General features: G+C 36.8%; 1 protein-coding gene across 7 annotated transcripts in view; it reads left to right on the top strand.

Moving 5' to 3' along the window:
• Positions 1-25,203, top strand: part of DLG1 (discs large MAGUK scaffold protein 1) — a 287,420-nt gene that overhangs the window by 72,227 nt on the left and 189,990 nt on the right. For all 7 annotated transcript variants that reach the window (XM_055407214.2, XM_055407346.2, XM_055407336.2 and 4 more), the window contains exon 5: positions 24,894-25,058. In XM_055407214.2, coding sequence (XP_055263189.1) covers positions 24,894-25,058 — 165 coding nt within the window. The remainder of the gene's footprint in view (positions 1-24,893; positions 25,059-25,203) is intronic.

The raw sequence follows: 25,203 nt of genomic DNA, 5'->3' as shown, positions 1-25,203 counted from the left end.
GATTTTATATCATTTCAGCCATTCTGTCTAATGATTGGAGCATTTAGCCTGTTTACATATAAGGTAATTATTGATATGTATTTATTGCCATTTTGTTAATTGTTGGGTTTTTTGTAAATTAAATATTTGTTTGTTGTGTTGGGTCCTAGTTGTGACATGTAGGATCTTTTGTTGGCAGTGCACAGACTCCAGTTGGGCACGTGGGCTCTGTAGTTGCAGTGTGCAGGCTTCAGTATTTGCAGCATGAAGGCTCTCTAGATGTGGCATGCAGGATCCCTAGCTGTGGCATGCAGGCTCTAGAGTGCGCAAGCTCAGTAGTTGTGGCCCATGGGCTTAGTTGCTCTGCAACTTGTTGGATCTCAATTCCCTGATCAGTGGTCAAACTTGTGTCTCCTGCATTGGAAGGCAGATTTTCAATCACTGGACCACCAGGCAAGTACCAAGCTGAAATTATTTTTACATTAAATTTTCAAAAGGTATAACAAAACTTTTCATTGTGACCTATTGTTATGACATTCTGTTCTTCCAGGATAAAGTAGACACAAGTTGACAAGTCGTGAAGTTTTCTTATTATTTCAGTTTCAAATATCATTTATCTGAAACCTGGGGAACTAACACTGGGAAGATGAGTACCCAGAATGTCTGGCTTTGGGGCTTGTGTATGGAAGAGCAGGAGGGCTGTAGAAAACAGACTGTAAGCTAACTGATCCCTTGCACTGAGCCATCAGGGAAGAGCCCTGCTCTTCAAGGGCACACACAAAATCTCACAGCCTGTGTGTGTTCTAAGTTGCTTCAGTCATGTCTGACTTTTTACAACCCTGTCGACTGTCGCTCTCCAGGCTCCTCTGTCCATGGGATTCCCTTAGCAAGAATATTGGAGTGGGTTGCCATTTGTTTCTCTAGGGAATCTTCCCAATCCAAGAATCGAACCTGCGTCTCTTGCGTCTCCTGCATTGGCAGGTGCATTCTTTACCACTGGTGCCACCTGGGAAGCCCAAAGATAGGGGAAGAACTAAGGTGACTCAGACATAATTTTTACCTCATGAAGTTTTTGGATTAAATGAGCTAAATACTTGTGTTGTATGATTTTCAAAAAAGAAAAGTTATTACTAAGCAAACAAAAGATGAACATGTATCATAGATTGTATTCCATCCACTTATTAAGTGAGAGAACCAGTAAGATGCTAAACCAGCCTAGAGTGCATTGGGAACTTAGGTATTTATAGGCAGTGTTAACATAGGATTGCTGAGTTAGATAGGAACAGATTAATATCCAATAAGACCATGAACTTAATCTTTGTAGTTACCTTTTCAACTGGGCAGAAATTATTTACTTCTGTACTGGATAAAAATTTGTAAGTTAAATTTATAACTTGGCTAAATCTGCAGATTTTTTAAATCAATAGCAAATAGTGAAATGAAGCACATTCCGTGAAATCAGGATTTTTTTAAACCTTGTCACTGTTGACTTTTAGTGTTTGACAATTCTTTGTTGTGGGGTTGTGCATTGTACGACTTTTAGTAACACACTTGACTCCTACTCACTAGATGTCTGTAACCTCCCTTCTCCAGTATAGCAACAAGAATATTTCCAGACCTTGTCAAATGTTCCCTGGGGGTCAAATTGTCCCTGGTTGAGAACCATTGCCGTAGATATCCTTAAGAGACTTTTGTACCCATATAACATTGTAGGGATCTGCTGTCTAATTTTCCCCTTTTTCCCGTTTTTGGTAATTTTTATTACATGTATAAAGCACTTTGCACAAAATGCCTGACATGTAGTCAACAACTATTAAGTACTGTTACTGACGATGATGACACTGTTATTACTTATTATTACTAACATGCAGCTTAAGCAGTTTGAAAGTCATTGTTTATAGAATGTACTTCTGATACTGATTTTATGAAGTATCATTAAAAGCAAACAAAAAAACCTCAAGATACTTCAGTGCTTATCTGTCAGATTTACTCAGTTTCAAAACAGTCAAAATTAGGTTTTGGATGTAAAGACCCAAATTCATGTTTCTCACAAATTTTAATCAAAAATATATTACTTGAACCCATTCATTTTCTTTAAAAATCAGACAAAACCCGCTAATAATTCATAATATTAATTAAAACAATCATACAACAGTTTTATTATAGTTGAATATATTACATGTTTATTGTACAGTCAGCTCTAAGCTAAGCCTTGTCAAGGACTTAGGCTGATTAGATATATTTGAACTTTACATAGCATTTTATTTAGTGAGACACATGCGAAAATAATGTACTTATATAATTTAGGTGAACAGATGTGCACTTTATTTCATGTGCTGAATTTTCATGAAATTGCAGTGCAGAACTGATCAGTGAGACAAATCCCACATGTGCTCAAAAACTGGAGGTGTATTTGTAGACCTACCAATTTTAGCTGATAGTCTAAGTAAATAAGTTCTTACAGATGAATGCCAGTATTAAAACTTGTTATACATTTGTGCTTGTGGATTTTTAAATTCAAAAGTATGAATATCAAAGTTTTAAAATGAAAGAATATCAGTGGGACCCTTGAAACACAGCAGTGAAATATCTTGAGAATTACAGTTTGATAGGCAAGAATACACAGAAAAACTATACAAAAAGATCTTCATGACCCAGATAACCTTGATGGTGTGATCATTGACCTAGAGCCAGATATGCTGGAACGTGAAGTCCAGTGGGCCTTAGGAAGCATCACTACAAACAAAGCTAGTGGAGGTGATGGAATTCCAGCTGAGCTATTTCAGATCCTAAAAGATTATGCTGTGAAAGAGCTGTACTCAATATGTCAGCAAATTTGGAAAACTCAGCAGTGGCCACAGGACTGGAAAAGATCAGTTTTCATTCCAATCCCAAAGAAAGGCAATGCCAAAGAATGCTCAAACTACTGCACAATTGCACACGTCACACTCTAGCAAAGTCATGCTCAAAATTCTCCAAGCCAGGCTTCAACAGTACGTGAACCGTGAACTTCCAGATGTTCAAGCTGGATTTAGAAAAGGCAGAGGAACCAGAGATCAAATTGCCAACATCTTTTGGATCATTGAAAAAGCAAGAGAGTTCCAGAAAAACATCTATTTCTGCTTTATTGACTATGCCAAAGCCTTTGACTGTATGGATCACAACAAACTGTGGAAAATTCTGAAAGATGAAAATACTTGCCACCTGAGAAATCTGTATACAGGTCAAGAAGCAACAGTTGAAACTGGACATGGAACAACAGACTGGTTCCAAATAGGGAAAGGAGTATGTCAAGGTTGTATATTGTCACCTTGCTTATTTGACGTCGATACAGAGTACATCATGTGAAATGCCCACCCGGATGAAGCACAAGCTAGAAACAAGATTGCTGGGAGAAATACCAGTAACCTCAGATACGCAGATGACACCACCCTTATGGCAGAATATGAAGAGGAACGAAAGAGCCTCTTGATGAAAGTGAAAGAAGGGAATGAAAAAGTTGGCTTAAAACTCAACATTTAGAAAACTAAGGTCATGGCATTTGGTTCCATCACTTCATGGCAAGTAGATGGGGACCAATGCAAACAGTGAGAGACTTTTTTGGGGCTCCCAAGTCACTGCAGATGGTGACTGCAGATATGAAATTAGAAGATTCTTGCTCCTTGGAAGAAAAGCTAAGTCCAACCTAGATATCATATTAAAAAGCAGAGACATTACTTTGCCGACAGTTTCCATCTGGTCAAAGCTATGGTTTTTCCAGTAGTCAAGTGTGGATGTGAGAGTTGGACTATAAAGAAACCTGAGTGCTGGAGAATAGATGCTGTTGAACTTTGGTGTTGGAGAAGACTCTTGAGAGTCTTTTGGGTAGCCGGGAGATCCAACGGGTCCATCCTAAAGGAAATGAGTCCTGAATGATCATTGGAATGACTGGTGTTGAAGCTGAAACTCCAGTACTTTGGCCACCTGATACTTTTCACTGGAAAAGACCCTGATGCTGGGAAAGATTGACGGCAGGAGGAGAAGGGGACGACAGAGGATGGGATGGTTGGATGGTATCACCGACTCAATATACATGAATTTGGGTAAACCCTGGGAGGTGGTGATGGACAGGGAGGCCTGACGTGCTGCAGTTCATGGGGTCGCAAAGAGTCAGGCACGACTGAGCGACTGAACTAAACTGTAGTTCTGATTTAGTAAATTTGTTTTTAAATATATAGTCTTCTGAGGAGCACACTTTTTCTTTTCTTTGTTACATTTGACACTTGACCTTTCATTTAAGTTTCACAAAGTTCATGTGAGTTGTATAATTATCCACCAGGTAATCGAGAGCCAGTCATTTTCTACCCTGTTTTAGAAATGTAACCTAGTTTTAGCTCCTCCTTTCTCTTACCCTGATAAACATTTTAGGAATGAGGCAGAATAGGGAATAGTTCAGGAAATTAGAATTAAAAGTATCCTTGGAGAGATGTGGAATTATAGTAGTGATTGTTGCTGTTGTTGTTTTAGCTTATTTTAATTGGAGGATAATTACTTTACAATACTGTGATGGTTTTTACCATACATCAACATGAATCAGCCACAGGTATACATGTGTCCCCCCCATATAGTAGTGATTATTGGTAAGGGAGTTGTTCCTGTCTTTTAGCTCACTGTCCTTGTGATATAGCAAAGTTTATGTGTCCACAAAAATCTTTTATTATTAGAGATGTAGGTCTTTGAGTACAAGTATATGAAATGTTAACTTTAGTTTTGTAAAATTCAACAATCCTTATTAGCAATTATCCTGGTCATTTCCTAACTGCAGTACACATATAGTGGTTACAAAGCCCCAAATATTGTGGAAGAAAGAAAAAATAATTGTTTAGGTGAAGAAATAATTATTCTTTCATTGTTATCTAGCATTTTGCTATCACTGGTTAATATAGGTTCTAAGTTTAAATATTGACTTTTCTAATTATAGCAAAGCTATCCAGTACTCTTGCCTGGAAAATCCCATGGATGGAGGAGCCTGGTACGCTGCAGTCCGTGGGGTCGCTAAGGGTCGGACACGACTGAGCGAGTTCACTTCCACTTTTCACTTTCACACATTGGAGAAGGAAATGGCAACCCACTCCAGTGTTCTTGCCTGGAGAATCCCAGGGACGGGGGAGCCTGGTGGGCTTCCGTCTATGGGGTCGCACAGAGTCGGACACGACTGAAGTGACTTAGCAGCAGCATGGCATAAAAAGTAACATACAAGATTTTAAATATGAAATACTTTGAGAATGACAGTTTCAGTGTTTTATTTGTTGGTTTGGATGTAATTAGATAATTGTACTTTTCTGCTAATGGGTTGATTTAATAGCCAAAGCACGGAAAATAATCTCTGAAAGAGCAGATAAATCAGTGATACATCAGTGAAATAAATTGCTTGACATTTTGCCTTTTTAAAACTTTCTCCATAGTATGGATATACATCAAAATAAATTCAGTAACATTTCTCAAAATTTTTAAGTTATTTTGATGTATTAAAAATATTTACATCTCTGGGCTTATATACTGCCAAAGCTTAATTTTTTTATTATTCTCTTTAATTTTGCCAAATAATTGAGTTTTTTTGTTTCTTGAATGATGTAGAGAATAATCAAATCACAAAATAGAAGTGATAAAGGCACTTTTTGCCATTTAACTCTAATTTAGCATAGGATGGTTAGTGTTGTAAGAAATCATCATGTCCAGTATGTTCTAGACTTACCTGTAGACTGTGTAATGAGTCTTTTGCTGCAACATTTTGCCCCTACCCCAAGGCAGCCAGTGTATATTTAAGCATAATGGCTCTGAACCTGTTGTATTATTTTCTTAAGGAGGTGGTAGCAATCCTTACATTGCAGCAGGTGAAGTTTCTGTGATGAATCTGATCCTGGTTTTAAAGATATTAGAAGGCCCTTACAAAGTGGTGCTGAATGAGTTGTTTCATTCTGGGAATTTGAAACAGGTTTATTACATAGGAAAAAGAAACAGCATCTTAATTCCTGCATTCTTAGTATGGTGACCTGATCTCTGCTGGAGAATGCAACATTCTAATATAATTTTTTTTTTTAAAGAATGCTTTGTTTCTATATTAAATGTTCAAAACAACCAGCAAGCAACATTTACCAAGATATTCTTCTGGGATTTCAGTCAATCCAAGACTGAATGAAGTGCTCAGGGTCTGAAAAAAATGTCTTCTAGCATCAAAAACTTCAATTGCTTTTCTCCGATGTTATGCCATTGTAAAGTAGCATGTACCAGCAGCACAGTATCTTTAATGTTTGAATGTAAGGCGGGTTTGAATAATATTTCTAAAAACACTTAGTTTTAAAATCCAGTAGTATTTCAGCAAAGAAATAATTCAGGTTAGATGGTTTGGTTGACTTTAATACATGGAGTATAATCCCCTCTACTTTGTGAAGTCAAGTGGTCCTTAGGAAGCATCAACGAACAAAGCTAGTGGAGGTGATGGAATTCTAGTTGAGCTATTTCAAATCCTAAAAGATGATGCTGTGACAGTGCTGCACTCAATATGCTAGCAAATCTGGAAAACTCAGCAGTGGCCACAGGATTGGAAAAGGTCAGTCTTCATTCCTATCCCAAAGAAAGGCAATGCCAAAGAAAGCTCAAACTACCACACAATTGCACTCATCTCACACGCTAGTAAAGTCATGCTCAAAATTCTCCAAGCCAGACTTCAGCAGTATGTGAACCGTGAACTTCCAAATGTTCAAGCTGGTTTTAGAAAAGACAGAGGAACCAGAGATCAAATTGCCAACATCCGCTGGATCATCGGAAAAGCAAGAGAGTTCCAGAAAAACATCTATTTCTGCTTCATTGACTATGCCAAAGCCTTTGACTGTGTGGATCACAACAAACTGTGGAACATTCTGAAAGAGATGGCAATACCAGACCTCCGGACCTGCTTCTTGAGACATCTGTATGCAGGTCCAGCAGTTAGAACTGGACATGGAACAACAGACTGGTTCCAAATTGGGAAAGGAGTACGTCAAGGCTGTATGTTGTCCCCCTGCTTATTTAATTTATGTGCAGAGTACATCATGAGAAACGCTGGGCTGGGTGAAGCACAAGCTGGAATCAAGATTGCCGGGAGAAATATCAATAACCTCAGATATGCAGATGACATCACCCTTATGGCAGAATGCAAAGAGGAATGAAAGAGCCTCTTGATGAAAGTGAAAGAGGAGAGTGAAAAAATTGGTTTAAAGCTCAACATTCAGAAAATAAGATCATGTCATCTGGTCCCTTCACTTCATTGCAAACAGAGAAACGGTGGAAACAGTGGCTGACTTTATTTTTGGGGGCTCCAAAATCACTGAGGATGCTGATTGCAGCCATGAAATTAAAAGACACTTACTCCTTGGAAGGAAAGCTATGACCAGCCTAAAAAGCAGAGATTTTTCTTGTCAACAAAGATCCGTCTAGTCAAGGCTATGGTTTTTCCAATAGTCATGTATGGATGTGAGAGTTGGACTGTGAAGAAAGCTGAGCACTGAATAATTGATGCTTTTGGACTGTGGTGTTGGAGAAGACTCTTTAGAGTCCCTTGGACTGTAAGAAGATCCAACCAGTCCATCTTAAAGGATATCAGTCCTGGGTGTTCATTGGAAGGACTGATGTTGAAGCTGAAACTCCAATACTTTGGCCACCTCATGGGAAGAGCTGACTCATTTGAAAAGACCCAGATGCTGGGAAAGATTGAGGGCAGGAGAAGAAGGGGACGACAGAGGATGAGATGGTTGGATGGCATCACTGACTCAATGGACATGGGTTTGGGTAAACTCTGGGAGTTGGTAATGGACAGAGAGGCCTGGCGCGCTGCAGTTCATGGGGTCGCAAATAGTTGGACACAACTGAGTGACTGAACTGAACTTTATGTCGCTAACACAAATAAGAAATTGGTTTTTATACTGTGAAAGTGTAATAGAAGAATTATTTTTTTAAAGCTGTATGTAAAATATCATTATCCATTAATGAAAATTGATTATTGACTTGATTTGTATGTTTTGCTACTGTGGCAAATTAAATATGCTAAAAACAGCGTTGATATGCAGGACTTGAATGCCTTCTAAAATCTTTTTGATGGAAGAAATTATTGGTGGCAAGTTTTGTGTTTAATGTCATAGGCTTAGTAATTTGAGTACTAAATCAAATATTAATTTTAAATTTTGTAGAGGGGGGAAAAAGCTTTTAAACAATACAAACAACAAAAGAAACATGACCCTCCCCATACCTTACAAGTCAGACAGTGGTTATGTTACTAATATGATCTATGGAAAATAAATATATGTAGAGTTTGTCTTAAAAATAAATGGTTTCTTTTCATAAAGTATTAAGTAAGGAAGTGATGTCTTTTTGCCTGATTTCTATAATAAATAGTGTATGATTTAAAACAAAGTTAAAAGCAGGAAGAATTTTCTAATTAATATAGTAGTATTTTTGAAGTGTGTTTTTGAATGAAACCTTAGTTTTTATAAGACTGAACCTTCCCAATTGATGATGTGAAGAGGTCTCCAAATTGCTAATTGACTAAAAAAAATTACACTGAAACCATTTTTTATCCATTTATTTGAGAATATATTGCTTTTCTGGCCATATAAGGCTTTTATTTCTTCCCATTTTAAACTCTTTGCAGTGTCACAACCATCTTATTTTCCTAATGATATTTCAGAACTTTTCTGAAACATTTTCTCAAACATGGAAAGGTTGTGTAGGAAAAATATGCTGCTTGTGGGAACAGATTTTTTTTAAGTTTAAGATTTGTGTTGGTCATTAAATTGTACTGGTGTAAAATTCATATTCATGATTTAAATAGCTCAAGGTACATTTTTGTTTTTCCCTCAGTCTTAAGCCTACATTTTTTTCATGTAGCATGTGCAACAGAATATCTGAGAAGGATTTTGAATTTTTTAAATAATGTTTTTATAAAGTTCAGTTCAGTAGGTCAGTCGTGTCCGACTCTCCGCGACCCCATGAATCACAGCACGCCAGGCCTCCCTGTACATCACCAACCCCCGGAGTTCACTCAAACTCATGTCCACAGAGTCAGTGATGCCATCCAGCCATCTCATTCTCTGTCGTCCCCTTCTCCTCCTGCCCCCAACCTTTCCTAGCATCAGAGTCTTTTCCAGTGAGTCAACTCGTCGCATGAAGTGGCCAAAGTATTGGAGTTTCAGCTTTAGCATCAGTCCTTCCAATGAACACCCAGGATTGATCTCCTTTAGAATGGACTGGTTGGATCTCCAAATTTTTCCTTTTTTTTTTGTATTTAGGCAAATTAAATACCTTATGAAATAGTATCTTTTAAGAATGCTGTCCTTATCATAGTATCAGTTTTAGAAAAGTGGCATGAAAAAGTGAAAGTGTTAGTTATTCAATTGTGGCTGACTCTTTGCAGACCTCATGAGCTATAGCCCTCCAGGCGCCTCAGTCCTTGAAATTCTCCCTGCTGGTCTAGTGGTTAAGACTCTGCACTTCCAATGTAGGGGGCGCAGGTTTGATCCCTGGTCAGGGAACTTAGATCCCACATGCTGCGTGGCATGACAGAAAAAGAGAAGAAATTCTCCGGGTGAGAATACTGGAGTGGGTTGTTTCTTCCTTCTCCAGGGGATCTTCCACACCCAGGGATTGAACCTGGTCTTCTGCCTTGCAGGCAGATTTTTTATGGTCTGAGCCACCAGGGAAGCCCTATGTCTGGACTTTGACTCTCAATCACCACCACCCCCATCACTCCCTTAAACCACTTTAGATCCTGTGGGTCACAGAATGCCACTTGAGGTTCTTGTTTGCCCCCTAGTGGGAAAACTGAGAAAATGTTTTATTGAAAATATCTTGGGGTGGTCATGCTCTGTAATTCAAGATAGTTAAAATAGTTAAAAGGCCATTTACATCATTAAACTTGTCTTTAGGAAATCATTAGATAATTTATTTTGTATAGTAAAAAGAATGCTTTTTCTTTGCTTAAACTTTTGTGGATAGAATTTTTAAAGAGTTTTCCCCAAGTTGTTTGAATTGTGCAACAAATAACATTGATAAAAGACTATACAGGTTTTCCCTATTATCCAAAAGTAGAGCATTCCTATGAAACCCTTCCAAAAGCCAAAAGAGGCAGTTATCTTAGGACATACCTTCCTAAATGGAGATAAGAAATAAAATTGAGGTGAAGCACGGATACTCACAGACACAGTTCAAAGCTATGGCCGCTTGACTGAGGTGCTGAGGACAGTTCCCTAGAGAGGGTCTTGGTGGTGCTCCTCTCACTACTTGCGGTGCACATTGCTTGTTACAGAGAAGCCCTCCTCTGTAACAGCTCACTGCACAGCAAATGATGAATGCTGTTTTTGCTTTTTGCCTTTTTTCGTATAATCCACAATCCTCTTGAAATTTCTTCAGTTAAGGAATACAAGTAATAGTGTAGGTCTTTATAAAAGCGAAGTGGCCTAAAGTGAACTTTCGTAAAGCAGAAGGGTACCCGTATACAGAAATAAAGCTCCTGAGACTGCAGGGGTCCTAGTTGCATTTGTCTTTAGTGTATTTTTAAATATTCAGAATTCATCATTTAAAGTTTTATATTTAAATAGAACTAAATTTAGATTTGAATTTTTAATATACAGTTAAAGCAGAGCACTTTTGGGAAGAACAGTAGAACATACAAAAGGTGAAATTAACCCTCAACGTTTGGTAAATACGTACTAAAAGTAGCTTGTGATGATCAGGGTAAGCAAATCTTACTTTCCAGTGCATAAGCATAATACCAGTACTGTGCGTGAGCTTTATTTTCTGTATTGCTAGTGCTTTTAATATCAATTCTTGTTTGCTTACTTTATAGGTAAATAGAAAGTAATCAGTTCAGTTCAGTTGCTTAGTCATGTCCGACTCTTTGCGACCCCATGAACCACAGCACGCCAGGCTTCCCTGTCCATCACCACCTCCGGAGTTCACTCAAACTCATGTCCATCGAGTCGGTGATGCCATCCAGCCATCTCATTCTCTGTCGTCCCCTTCTTCTCCTGCCCCCAATCCCTCCTAGCATCAGACTCTTTTCCAGTGAGTCAACTCATTGCATGAGGTGGCCAAAGTATTGGAGTTTCAGCTTTAGCATCAGTCCTTCCAATGAACACCCAGGATTGATCTCCTCTAGAATGGACTGGTTGGATCTCCTTGCAGTCCAAGGGACTCTCAAGAGTCTTCTCCAGCACCACAGTTCAAAAGCATCAATTCTTCGGTGCTCAGCTTTCTTCACAGTCCAACTCTCACATCCATACATGACCACGGGAAAAACCATGGCTTTGACTAGACGGACCTTGGTTGGCAGAGTAATGTCTTTACTTTTTAATATGCTATCTAAGCTGGTCATAACTTTCCTTCCAAGGAGTAAGCGTCTTTTAATTTCATGGCTGCAGTCAGCATCCGCAGTGATTTTGGAGCCCAAAAAAATAAAGTCTGACATTGTTTCCACTGTTTCCCCATCTATTTCCCATGAAGTGATGGGGCCAGATGCCATGATCTTCGTTTTCTGAATGTTGAGCTTCAAGCCAACCTTTTCACTCTCCTCTTTCACTTTCATCAAGAGGCCTTTGAGTTCCTCTTCACTTTCTGCCATAAGGGTGGTGTCATCTGCATATCTGAGATTATTGATATTTCTCCCAGCAATCTTGATTCCAGCTTATGCTTCTTCCAGCCCAGTGTTCCTCATGATGTACTCTGCATATAAGTTGAATAAGCAGGGTGACAATATACAACCTTGACGTACTCCTTTTCCTATTTGGAACCAGTCTGTTGTTCCATGGCCAGTTCTAACTGTTGCTTCCTGACCTGCATACAGGTTTCTCAAGAGGCAGGTCAGGTGGTCTGGTATTGTCATCTGTTTCAGAATTTTCCACAGTTTCTTGTGATCCACACAGTCAAAGGCTTTGGCATAGTCAATGAAGCAGAAATAGATGTTTTTCTGGAACTCTCTTGCTTTCTCCATGATCCAATGGATGTTGGCAATTTGATCTCTGGTGCCTCTGCCTTTTCTAAAACCTGCTTGAACATCTGGGAGTTCACGGTTTACATACTGCTGAAGCCTGGCTTGGAGAATTTTGAGCATGACTTTCCTAGCGTGTGAGATGAGTGCAATTGTGCGGTAGTTTGAGCATTCTTTGACATTCCCTTTCTTTGGGATTGGAATGAAGACTGACCTTTTCCAGTCCTGTGGCCATTGCTGAGTTTTCCAAATTTGCTAGCATATTGAGGGCAGCACTTTCACAGCATCATCTTTCAGGATTTGAAATAGCTCAATTGGAATTCAATCACCTCCACTAGCTTTGTTCGTCGTGATGCTCTCTAAGGCCCACTTGACTTCACATTCCAAGATGTCTGGTTCCAGGTGAGTGATCACGCCATCGTGATTATCTTCGTCGTGAAGATCTTTTTTGTACAGTTCTTCTGTGTATTCTTGCCACCTCTTCTTAATATCTTCTGCTTCTGTTAGGTCCATTCCATTTCTGTCCTTTATCGAACCCATCTTTGCCCTAAACTTTAGTGGTCCTATTTTATTAGAAGAGGTGCAGTTCCCTTACAGCTTTGGTTCTTGGCCTAGGATACAGGTAGTTTCAAGATAAACATGATGTGTTAATGGATATAGAAAAGTATATATTTGTGTGTGTGTGTGTGTATATATATGTGTGTGTGTGTAATCAATTTTTCTTGAATGTATTTTTAAATAAGAAAAAGAGACTAAAATATTTTCATATTGAAACTTGTGATATATCATTTGAATAGGTTAATGTATAATTTCTTTAGATAATTGGTATAAGTTAATTATATTTGTGGAATTCACATAAGACAAAAAGGTAAGGCTTTTAGGAAGTATTACATGTATGGCTATGACTCCTTGCTGTATATCTCTTCATATTCTTGAAGTGATGATTGATTGATTTATTTATTGCTATTAGATATTTCGTGGGAAAGGTTGAGAAGCACTGTCTTACTGTTCTATAATTACCTTCCCCTTCTACCACCTCCTACCCACCCCCCTTCCCTGGAGGGAAAAAAGTCTTACCACATAGATTTGACCACTATGGCCCATTTACTTTGCTTAGTTTGAGTCATGCTTAAAGATGGTATTTGCAAATAATTAAATACTAGGCTGACAATGGCTTTGAAACAAGTGGGCTTTTATTTTTTTTCCTAGTTATAATCAGCTTGCAAGTTTACAGCTGCTATGGGCTTCCCTGGTGGCTCAGAGGTTAATGCGTCTGCCTCCAATGCGGGAGACCCGGGTTCGATCCCTGGGTCGGGAAGATGCCCTGGAGAAGGAAATGGTAACCCACTCCAGTATTCTTGCCTGGAGAATCCCATGGACGGAGAAGCCTGGTAGGCTACAGTCCACGGGGTCGCAAAGAGTCGGACACGACTGAGCGACAGAACAGAACAGCTGCTGACATCTCTGCCTTTCTCTTGGCCTTTGCCTCATTGAAAGGTAACTGTTGGAGCTGTAGCCCTAAAAACAGAAAGAAGTGGGAAGGAGGAAAGATTGTGGTTTATAAAGCTACACTGTATCTGCTTATATTTACTTAGTAGTAAGGGGAAGTAGGAAACTTAGTATTTAGCTTTTATAGCCTCTATATTAGAGAAAAGCAAAGAAAACATTGTAATATTAGGTGAAGCAACTTACAGTCTGAATTAATGATAAATGCAATTTTTTAACTGAAATCTGATTAATTGCAACATCTGCTAATAGATGTTGCTAATTAAGTGGTATGTCTGTTTAGTTGAAATAAAGTAGTAAGGTTCAGTTGGAGCTCTCTTCTTTTATTTCTTTGCTGCAACCTTCAGAAGCAAAAGTAAACTTGCAAAAACCTATTTTTGGATTAGTTCTGTACATGCTGAAGTATAAGGAGCATGTCCCTTTAGCCTTAGAAGTTTCCTTCAAACCAGTTTACTAAGCATTAATAGGTGACTTAAAATATTCTTAAGAATACATTTTAAAAATAGACACAAATTGAGGAATATCTAATGAATGACCAATAGCAAACTGTTCCTTTTAATTGGTTAAGAATAATTTTTAGCAGTAATGTTAAATGCCTTAGTTAAAGCACAAGTTTCCCCTAATTTTTTTTTTCTAACATTGAATATACTTTTCTCTTGGCTTTGTTACAAGACTTTGACACTGAACTGATATCTTTAGTGTACTGTTCTCTTTTGTTTTGTTTTTTGACCGCACCATGCAGCTTGTGGGACCTTAGTTCCCTGAACCTAGGCCCTCAGCAGTGAGAGCATGAAGCCCTAACCATTGGACTGATAGGGAATTCCCTGGAAACTGCTTCCCCCCCTCCGCTTTTTTTTTTTTGATTGCAGTTTCTTTGAAGGAGGAAAGATATTCTTCAGTAACTACAGGACTTCAGTTAATTCTTCAGTCTTTCAGGATTCTGTGTTAAATTCCTTCCTCAAAGTGAATATTTAAATAATTATTTCATGTTTTGGTAAGTAGTTTCTAGTAGCAGTTTGCTGGTTGCACTAGGCCCATAATAAGTCTACATGTAGAAATAGTTGCTTGTTTTCCTTCATATCCATTTAGAACTATATATGGTGATGTATTGGGCTTGCCAGGTGGCGCTAGTGTGAAGAACACGCCTGCCAATGCAGGAAACATAAGAGACATGGGTTAGATACCTGGATCCAGAAGATCCCCTGAAGGATCTTCCAGTATTCTTGCCTGGAGAATTCCACGGATAGAGGAGCCTGGCGGGCTACAGTCCATAGAGTCACTAAGAGTCAGACATGACTGAAGCGATTGAGCACGCATGCACATGGTGATGTGTTAATGACTAGGCTTTCAATTTCTTTATTTGAAAATTTATTACCTTTAAATGGAGTTTTTCTTATATTCCTTTAAGAATGTATTGTTTTTAAATATATATATAGATGTCATTTTCTTTTTCACAATTGTTAACAAATGGGAAACTTGACAAGTTTTGAAAGGATATACTAAATTTAAGACAAGCACCCCTTATTTGATTATATAACATTGAAATAGTGGAATTGTTTCAGGAGTTACAACAGTATATATGTCTTTTATAATTTTAAAAAGAAAATCAGTCATTAATAGATTGGCTCATTCATTCATGCATTCTCCCATGTTCAGTCAGTAATTATTTATTGAGTATCTGTGCTGTGGAAATATAGCAGTGAACAAAGGAAATGCTGCTCTAGTTAGAAATTCTGTGAGCAAGAATGTTGGGATAAAAACAGTAAGAATAACTGTAGTGTGCATAATTAATGATTGCTTTTTAAGCTGTTTGCTAAGGCTGTTGTTACAAAATATACACTCAATGGCTTAAACAGCAAAGTTTTATTTTTTCTCTCTTCTGGAAGCCGAAATTCAAGATGCTGGCAGAATTGACTTTTTTCTCTTACATCTCTTTCTCTGTAGTTTGCAGATGGCGGTCCTCTTGCTGCCTTTTATCATCCGGTTTCCTTTGTGCACAGGCGCCCCCTGGTGTGTCTCTCAGTGTGTTCACATTTCTTCTTATAAGAACACCAGTTGTATTGGATTATTATACCCTACTGGCTTCATTTTAACAATCATTTCTTAAAAAGCCCTGTCTTGAAATGCAGCCCTATTCTAAGGTACTGGGACCCTAGGGCTTCAACAGATGAATTTTGGATCGTACAGTTCAACCCCAAACAAGGACCTTATTAAGGAAAAATTAGAATTCAAAGTTCCACAAACGTGTGAGGGAAGTTTTGAATGTAAAGCATTTATGATATATCACATCCTGGAAAACACTTTATTATGAAGTTTGCTGAGCATTCATAAACCTTGTTTGAACATATTCTATCAGTAGTGATTGCCCAAAGAATAAGGGTGCTCTGATTTTTAAATATTTATTTTAAAAATTACTTGAATTTTTCAGATTAAGAAAGTCAGTACAGACTCTGCTTCTCAATTTGGCCACCCTATTCCTATTTGCTACTATCAAAGAAGAGATTTCTTGATCTTATATTTGGGAATGGAAGGTAGGAAAGAAGATAAAGAATATTTTGGTATTCTGAGTTTTAATTTCAAAACAGTATTATCTATATACATATATGCATGTATATGTGTGTTTGGCTGTCTATGTTTGAGGGAACCTAACATAATCTATTTTGTAAGGATTTCAAGTTTTTAAACAAGGGAAAAGTACTGATATTTGGAATACAACCTATTCATCAATTGGAAATTATCTATAAAATTGTGCAGCAATAGAAGTTGTAGTTCCTGATTCATCCTGCAGAGATAGAAAATAATAACTTTTGTTCAACAGTTTGTTTTGAGGAGTGAAGCAAATTGGCTGTTTTTCTGGACTTGAAGTCCCAAGAGTGTGTTTGTTCTGATAGAATAGCTATGGGGATTTTTGTTTAAAGGAAAAACAAATTTACTTTAAACTATCTTTGCCATTTGCTAGAATTAAAAATACATATAAAGGAAATCTTCCCCTGAATTTCATAGTCATTAAGACCACTAGGAGCTCCTGGCAGAATTTTTAAAGGTATCCTCAGTTGGTTTTAGAGGGAAAAAAGCCATGCAAGTTTGACATATTTCACAAATTTTTTCTTTCTTTTTAATTGAAGTATAGTTGATTTATAGTATTAGTTTTGGATGTACAACATATGTCAGTCTTTTCATATATTATACTCAATTTAAAGTTATTATATTGGCTGTATTCCCCATATGGTACCATTTGTCCTTATAGGTTACTTATTTTACACTTAGTAATTTGTACCTCACATTTAAAGTGAGTAAAGCTTCTTGTAAATTCCATTATGTTCTTTACCTTATTCTTATAAAGGTAGGTATCTGCTATACAGACTGCCTTGATCATTTCTCTTAGCTAACAATCACTTAACCCTCAGTGTACCTGGAAAATTATTCCTCATTCTTTGTGGGCCTTTTATTTTTTTGTTACTATTTTTGTTTTTGAATACTTTGTCATTTTATAATAATTTGAGAGGAATAATGAAACACTTCATTAGAAATTTTAATTAGAATCTAAACATAATGAATGCAATTTTTAAAATTAGCTTTACTATAATTGACATACAATAAACTGTACATATTAAAAGAGTACAATTTTACAGGTTTTGACATGTGTACACACCTTTGAAACCATCACTATAATTGAGGTAGTGAACATATCCATCACTCCTGTAAGTTTCCTTCTTTCAATCCCTTTCTCTTATCCTTCTCCCAGACTACTACTGGTTTAATTTCTAGATTATAGATTAGTTTGACTTTTCTAGAGTTTTATATAAATGAAATAATACAATATATTCTATTTTATAACCTAGCTTCTTTCAGATTATTTTGTGTTTCACCAACTTTGTCCCCTATATCAGTGATTCCTTCTTTTTTTTGGCTGATAACTATTCTATTATATGTATATAGCACATTTGGTTTTGAAGATATTTATATCCAAAATATAAATTACTTTGGAGAAATGTCTGTTTAAATCCTTTGCCCATTTGAAAATTGTGTTGCCTTTTTATTGTTGGGTTGAAAGCCTTCCTTATATATTTTGGATACTTACCTTATGCACTGTTTGTAGATAGCCTTATCAAATACATGATTTGCAAATATTTTCTCCTTTTCTGTGAGTTATTTTTTCACCTTTCTAATAGTGACCTTTGATGATCAAAAAAGTTTTTTCATTTATATGAAGTCAGATTTATCTGTTGTTCCCCCCAATCCTCTTTTTGGTGGCTTGTGTTTTAAATGTCATACCTGAGAAACCACTGGCTAATACAAGGTTGCCTTTTCATACTGTTCATGGAGTTCTCATGGCAAGAATACTGGAGTAGTTTGCCATTCCTTCTAGAAAGATTATGCTCAAAATCCTTCAAGGTAGACTTCAGCAGTATGTGAGCTGAGAACTTCCAGATGTACAAGCTCGATTTAGAAAAGGCACAGAGGAACCAGAGATTAAATTGCCAGAATTCATTGGATCATAGAGAAATCGAGGGAATTCCAGAAAAACATCTACGTCATTGACTACACTAAAGCCTTTGACTATGTGGATCACAACTGAGGAAAAATTCTTAACAGAGATGGAAATACCAGACTTCCCGACCTGTCCCCTAAGAAACTTGTATGCAGGTCAAGAAGCAACAGTTAGAACCTCAACTGACTGGTTCAAAATTGGGAAAGGAGTATGACAAGGCTGTGTATTATCACCCTGTTTATTTTAACTTCTGTGCAGAGTATGTCACGTGAAATACCAGGCTGGATGAATCACAAGCTGGAATCAAGATTGCTGGGAGAAATGTGAACAGCCTCAGAGTAGATGATACCACTCTAATGGCAGAGAGTGGAGAGAAACTAAAGAGCCTCTTGATGAGGGTGAAAGAGGAGAGTAAAAAAGCTTGCTTAAAACTCAGCATTAGAAAAGCTAAGATCATGGCATCTGGTCCCATCACCGCATGGCAAATAGAAGGGAAAAAAGTTAGAAGCAGTGACAGATTGTATTTTCTTGGGCTTCAGAATCACTGCGGATGATGACTGCAGCCATGAAATAAAAGACACTTGCTCCTTGGAAGGAAAGCTATGACAAGCTGTGACAGTGTATTAAAAAGGAGAGACATCATTTTGCTGACAAAGGTCCATATAGTTAAAGCTATGGTTTTTCCAGTAGTTACGTATAGATGTGAGATCTAGACCATGAAGAAGGCAGAGTGCCAAAGAATTAATATTTTTGAAGACTCTTCAGAGTCCCTTGGACTGCATGATAAAACCAATCCATCCTAAAGGAGATCAACCCTGAATATTCATTGGAAGGACTGATGCTGAAGCTCCAATACTTTGGCCACCTGATGCAGAGCTGACTCATTGGAAAAGATCGTGATTCTGGGAAAGATTGAGGGCAGCAGGAGAAGAACGTGACAGAGGATGAGATGGTTGGATGGCATCACTGACTCAATGGACAGGAGTTTGAGCACACTCCAGGAGTGGATGAAGGACAGGGAAGCCTGCCGTGCTGCAGGCCATGGGGTCACAAAGAGTCAGACTTAGGTACTGAACAACAATACAAGGTTGCAAAGATATGTACTTAAATTTTCTTAAGACTTTTATGGTTTTAGTTCTTACATTTGGGTCTTAATCCATTTTGAACTAACCTTTTATATCTCGTGTGAGAAAGAGGTCTAATTTAACTTTTTTTTGCATCCAGACGTTGAAAAGATACCCCTTTCTCATTAAATTTTCTTAGTGCTTATGCTGAAAATCACTTGACCATAAATCATAGGATACATTTCTGGACTATTAATTCTGTTACACTGCTCTGTGTCTATCGTTGTGCCAGTATCACAATCTTGATTCATACAGTTTTGAAGGCAGTTTTAAAATTGCAAAGTGTCACTCCTCCACTTTCTTCTTCTGTTTCAAGACTGTTTTGACTATCTGGGTCTTTTGCAGCCCTTCCTGAGTATTAGGCTCAGCTTGTTAATTTTGAAGAAAGCCAGATGGAATTTTGATTGGGATTGCATTGAGTGATATATGAAAAACTCCTAATTGCTTTTGGAGGATGATAGGGAGCCAATTTTTTATCTATCTTGAAAACTGGTAGATAGAAGAACATGTTATTCATGTGTGAACCATACCAGCTGTTAACCAAATAGTAAGTGAAGAGAACTCTTACATATTTGTGTGTGTGTATGTATCTTTTAATAAATGAAAAAAGAAGAATAGATTGTCATCATTTTACAACCCTCATGGAGTGAATTGATTTAGGCGTTGAGTATCAGGAGCTCCTAATGTTGCAAAAAGATATAACCAGACATCATGTGTTACTTGATAGAAGAACACAGTACCATCTATAGTCTAGCCAAAAGGATTAAACATGAGACTGATCAAGCTATTGGATTCTGCTGCCAGTTTGCAGAAAGTACAGAAGCCAGGGATACTTCCCCTGGTGGCTTAGTGGTAAGGAATCCGCCTACCAATGCAGGAGACATGGGTTTGATCCTGGGTTAAGAAGATCCCCTGGGGAAGGAATGACAGCCCATTCCAGTATTCTTGCCTGGGAAATTCCATGCATGGAAGAGCCTGCTGCCCTGCAGTCCATGGAGTCACAAAGAAGTCTGACACAACTTAGCTACTAAACAACAACAGAAGCCAGGGAATCACACTGAATTGTTCCGTGAATATGAAGTGATTATACTGGGAAGCCTACAGGTTAAATACCTTGAGTTTCTGAGTAATTATATGGAATATAAAGAGATCAAGGGGCAACTTGTATATTAGAAGATATATAAAATTTGTCAGGGGGAAGTCTGAAAGATATAAAACAAGAAATGGTTCATTCTGAAAAAGAAAGAAATCACTAACAATTTTATGTCTTTTGAAAAGTGAAAAGACAAAATTTTTAGTGATTTTTTTGCTTTTCAGAATTTCAGTGATTTCTTCTTTTGTTTTAAATCTTTTCAGACCCCTCCGAATTATTAATACATATGGCCATTTGTGGATATGCTTCGCAAACACATAATTGCGTGTACAATGTTTATACGTCCGTACACATAGATGTGCTATCGTTCTGCTTTAAAATGTTCAAAATGAGTTTGTTAGCTTTGAGACGTGCTTTCCTCATTTGGTACTTGTGTCTTCATCTTTTCCCCTTAGAAGAGGTAACTTTTTACCTAGTTTGACTTCCACATAACATTTCCTTTCATATTATTGATAACATAATTTAAAAACATATATTGATGATAAGCCGCTTATTTCTAATTTTTCTTTATTTCAAACTAATCTATAGTGAATATCCTTCTGCATGTATTTCTCCCTAAACTACTCCTTAAACTAAGTTGTGGAGTATCTTTAAAGCTGAAAATATAGTAACAAGTAGTGTATCTATTGTTAAGGTATAGAAATGTTTACATTTTGCTTTCACTCATTTGAGCATATAAACTGTTAAGTTTTGTAAGTATGTCTGTGTTAACTTTAGTCTTACTCAGGATAAAGTTAGTAAATTCTTTTCAGTGGTTTTGAAAATAATTGAAGTCTACATGTAAAAGTGGGTTTCTTATATCCTGTTAAATAAACTGGCTGTTGTTGATTTCTTTTGTTGATGTTGATGGTTGTTGTTGTCTGTGTAATTGTACCATTTCACAGAAGGATATAGTTTGTAAAATGATGCTGGAAGTTGTGTAGTAACTTTCAGTGGTCAAATTCATCATTAAGTTTTTTAAAGTATATTTTACAGTTTGTCAGTATACCACACATATTTATATTCCTCACTAGTGCTGTTTCTTCTAAGATTAATTCCTGGAAGTATAATTACTAGAGAAGTAGAAATATTTTCAGAACTCTTAAAACATTTTACCAGATTGTCCACCAGGAAAAGACCTCTACCAGGAAGCCCATTTCTCTGAATGTTGACATTGTAATTTTTACTTCCTAAAAAGATGAGCATGTTTTCCTATAAGTTTATACACCCAGTTGTATGTCTTTTGTGAGCATCCCTTTATTATGTTTGTTGACTCATTCTTCTCCCAGTGATTTATAAGAGCCAGCCTATAGGGCTAATAATCTTGTTGTTTTAAACATTTGTTTTCTTTTGTGCCTTGTTTGTGATTTCTTTATATGTGTGTTTAATTTGGGGATGAGTAGCTAAGTTTCTTCTGGTTTTGTGTATGTGCTTACAGATTCCCAGCCCAGGATGAGAAACATGCACTTTTATTTTCTTCCCATTCCTGTATTATGATTTCTTTTACTGCTGTGTATGGTATGAAGTAGATTTGGCTTTCTTAAAATTATGTTAATCTTTTAAAAATAGAATGTGTGCGTATACACAGAAAGAGGCAAAGATTTTTTTTTATAAGTATGGTTATCGAATAACTAATTTTCAGTTAGAATTTGAAAAGGCTGAGTTTTTTCTTTCTTTTTTTTTTTTGGTACAAGTTAATTGGATAAGAAGACCAGACTAAATTAGCTGACATTGGCTTTGTATGTTGACTTCACTTAAATGTATCTTTAGAGATACAGTGTTCAGCTAACGTTGGGTAAAAAAATGGACAAATCAGTGTTCAGATTTCTTTTTCACCTAGCTTTGAAGTCTTATTTGTACTTATTTTTTATTGTGGTAAAAATACATATAAGATGAAATTTACCACCTTAACCATTTTTGAGTTTGCAGCTCAGTGGTATTAAATGCGTCTACATTGTTGAACAACCATCACCACCATCCATTCCCATAACTTTTAATCTAGTGAAACTGAAATTCTATGCCTGTTGAACAGTAACTCAGAATTCTCTCCTCCCGCCAGCCCATGACAACCACAATTCTACTTTGTCTTTATGATTTTGACCACTCTAAATACCTCATATAAGTGGAGTCATACAGTATTTGTCTTTTTGTGACTGGTTTATTTCACTAGCATAATGTCTACAAGGTTCATCCATGTTGTAACATATTACAGAATTTCCTTCATTCAGTTCAGTTCCAAGAGTCATGTCTGACTCTTTGCGACCCCATGAATCACAGCACGTCAGGCCTCCGTGTCTATCACCAACTCCCAGAGTTCACTCAAACTCATGTCCATTGAGTCGGTGATGCCATCCAGCCATCTCATACTCTGTCGTCCCCTTCTCCTCCTGCCTAATCCCTCCCAGCATCATTTAGGGCTGAATAATATTCCATAGTGTATATGTACCTCATTTTGCTTATCCATCCATCAGTTAGTAGATACTTGGGTTTCTTTCATGTTTTAGTTACTGTGAATAATGCTACCATGAACACTGGTGTAGAACTCTCTCTTCAAGACCGTGCTTTCAGTTCTTTTGGTTATATGCTCAGAATTCGAATTATTGGATCATATGGTAATCGTATTTTCAAGGAACCACCATACTATTTTCTATGGTGGCTGTACCGTTTTACATTTCTACCAGTAGTGCAAAGCATTCTGATTTCTCTACATCCTTACCAGTGTTTGTTTTCTGGGTTTTTTTAACCAGTCTTTTTTTTTTTTTTAATAATTCTTTCACTGAACTATAATTGATTTACAATGTTGTGTTAATTACTGCTGTACAGCAAAGCGATTCAGTTACAAATATACATCCTTTCTTATATATATACGTATATATATTCTTTTCATTCTTTTCCATTATGGTTTGTCATAGAATATTAAATATATTTCTCTGTGCTATACAGTAGAACCTTGGCTGTTTCTTAGTAGTAGCCATTCCAGTGATTGTCAGATGATACCTCATAGTTTTGATTTGCATTTCTCTAATGATAGTGATGTTGAGCATCTTTTCATGTGCTTACTGGCTCTTTCTATATATATCTCTTTTGGAGTTCTTTGCCCATTTTTTAATTGAATTGTTTGTTTTTGTTGAATTTTAGAAGTTTTCTATATATTCTGGACATTAATCCTTTATCAGATATATGATTTGTAAATATTTTCTCTCATTTCTTTTTACTGTCTGGTTAGAGTCATTTGTTGCACAAAATTTTGTCAATTTTATGAAATCAAATTCATCTGTTTTTCTCTTGTTACTTCTGCCTTTGGTGTCATAGCCAAAAACTCGTAGCCAAATGCAGTCAGTATCTTAAAGCTTTTCCTCTAACAGTTTTATTCTTTCAAGTCTTAGATTTATGCCCTTGATCCACCTTGAGTTCGTTTTTGTATATAGTATTTTGTAAGGGTCCAACTTCATCCTTTTATGTGTCAGTATGTGGTTTTTGCAGCACCATTTGTTGAAAAGATTGTCTTTCCCACTGAATAGTCTTGGCACCCATGTGAAAAATAATTTGTGTGTGTGAGGATCTTTTTCTGAATTCTGCTTCATTCCATTGGTCCATATATCTATCTTCATGCCAATAACAAACTGTTTTGATTACTGTAACTTTGTAGTAAGTTTTGAAATGAGAGGGAGCCTTTCAGCTTTGGTATTTTCTTTTCATGGTTATTTTTGCTATTTGAATCCCTTTAGATCCAAATGAATTTTAGGATGAGTTTTTTAATTTCTGTAAAAGAATGTCATTGGGGTTTTGATAGGAATTGGATTAAATTTGCAGTATTGCTTTAAGTAGTATTGACATCTTACCAATATTAAATCTTCAACCTATGAATACAGGATGTGTTTCCATTTATTTATGTTGTCTTTAATTTTGTTCATCAATATTTTATAGTTTTCATGGCCCAGGTCTTTCACCTTGTTGGTTGAGTTCATTCCTGGTTTTTTTTAATGCTGTTGTAAATAGAATTGTTTTTGTAGTTTTCAGATTGTATGTATATAGAAATACAACTGATTGTGTATAGAGATGCAGCTGATTTTTGTGTGTTGACTTTTGTAGGATACAAAGCAGTGTCCCATTGCTTTGCTGTATTCAGTAGTTCTGACAGCTTTTTTGCTGAGTCTTTATTGATAGAAAACAGAGATAATACTGCTTCTTCCTTTCCAATTTGATGCCTTTTATTTCTTCTTGCCTTATTGTTCTGGCTACGTCTTCCAGTACCATGTTGAACAGAGGTGGTAAAACTGATCCAAGTTAAACACAATATACATCCAAGTTTTCCCCTGATGTTGCAAGCCTTCAGCAGACTCGAGATTTGCAAAATTATATCAGACAGATTATGCCTGTGCAGCTGTTACTTAGGTGGGGGCGACAGATTTCTGGTGTTTCTTACTCTGCCATCATCCCAGATTCTGACTTATTTTTAATAATCAGATAACTTTATTAAAATATTGGCATGACTTTAAAATGGAGAACCATGTCTCTCAGACTTTCTGTATTAAACCATAAAATACACTTTTCATGTAGCTAAATATTATTATTTGGGTAGTTATGAAAATCATGATTTGAATCGAATTCATGTTGCTCTTCAGAGCTTTCTCATATTTAATAATATTTTGTGTTTTACAGAAATACCGGTATCAGGATGAAGATACACCTCCTCAAGAGCACATTTCTCCACAAATCACTAATGAGGTGATAGGTCCTGAATTGGTTCATGTTTCAGAGAAGAACCTGTCAGAAATTGAAAACGTCCATGGATTTGTTTCTCACTCTCATATTTCACCAGTAAAGGTAAAATAATAACTTAATTTTGTTGCTGTGAATTATTTGTTACTTTTGTTACTAATGTCACACATGCTTGGAGAGAACTGTTCTTTAATGTATGATTTTCCGACCTTAGTTGTTTCTGGTTTTTATAGTTGTAAGAAATTTCATG

The sequence above is a fragment of the Moschus berezovskii genome, chromosome 1 (assembly GCF_049115385.1).
Source record: "Moschus berezovskii isolate FMDL1 chromosome 1, NW_MosBer_1.0, whole genome shotgun sequence".
Lineage (NCBI taxonomy): Eukaryota > Metazoa > Chordata > Mammalia > Artiodactyla > Moschidae > Moschus > Moschus berezovskii.
This window is presented reverse-complemented; position numbering and strand designations above follow the sequence as displayed.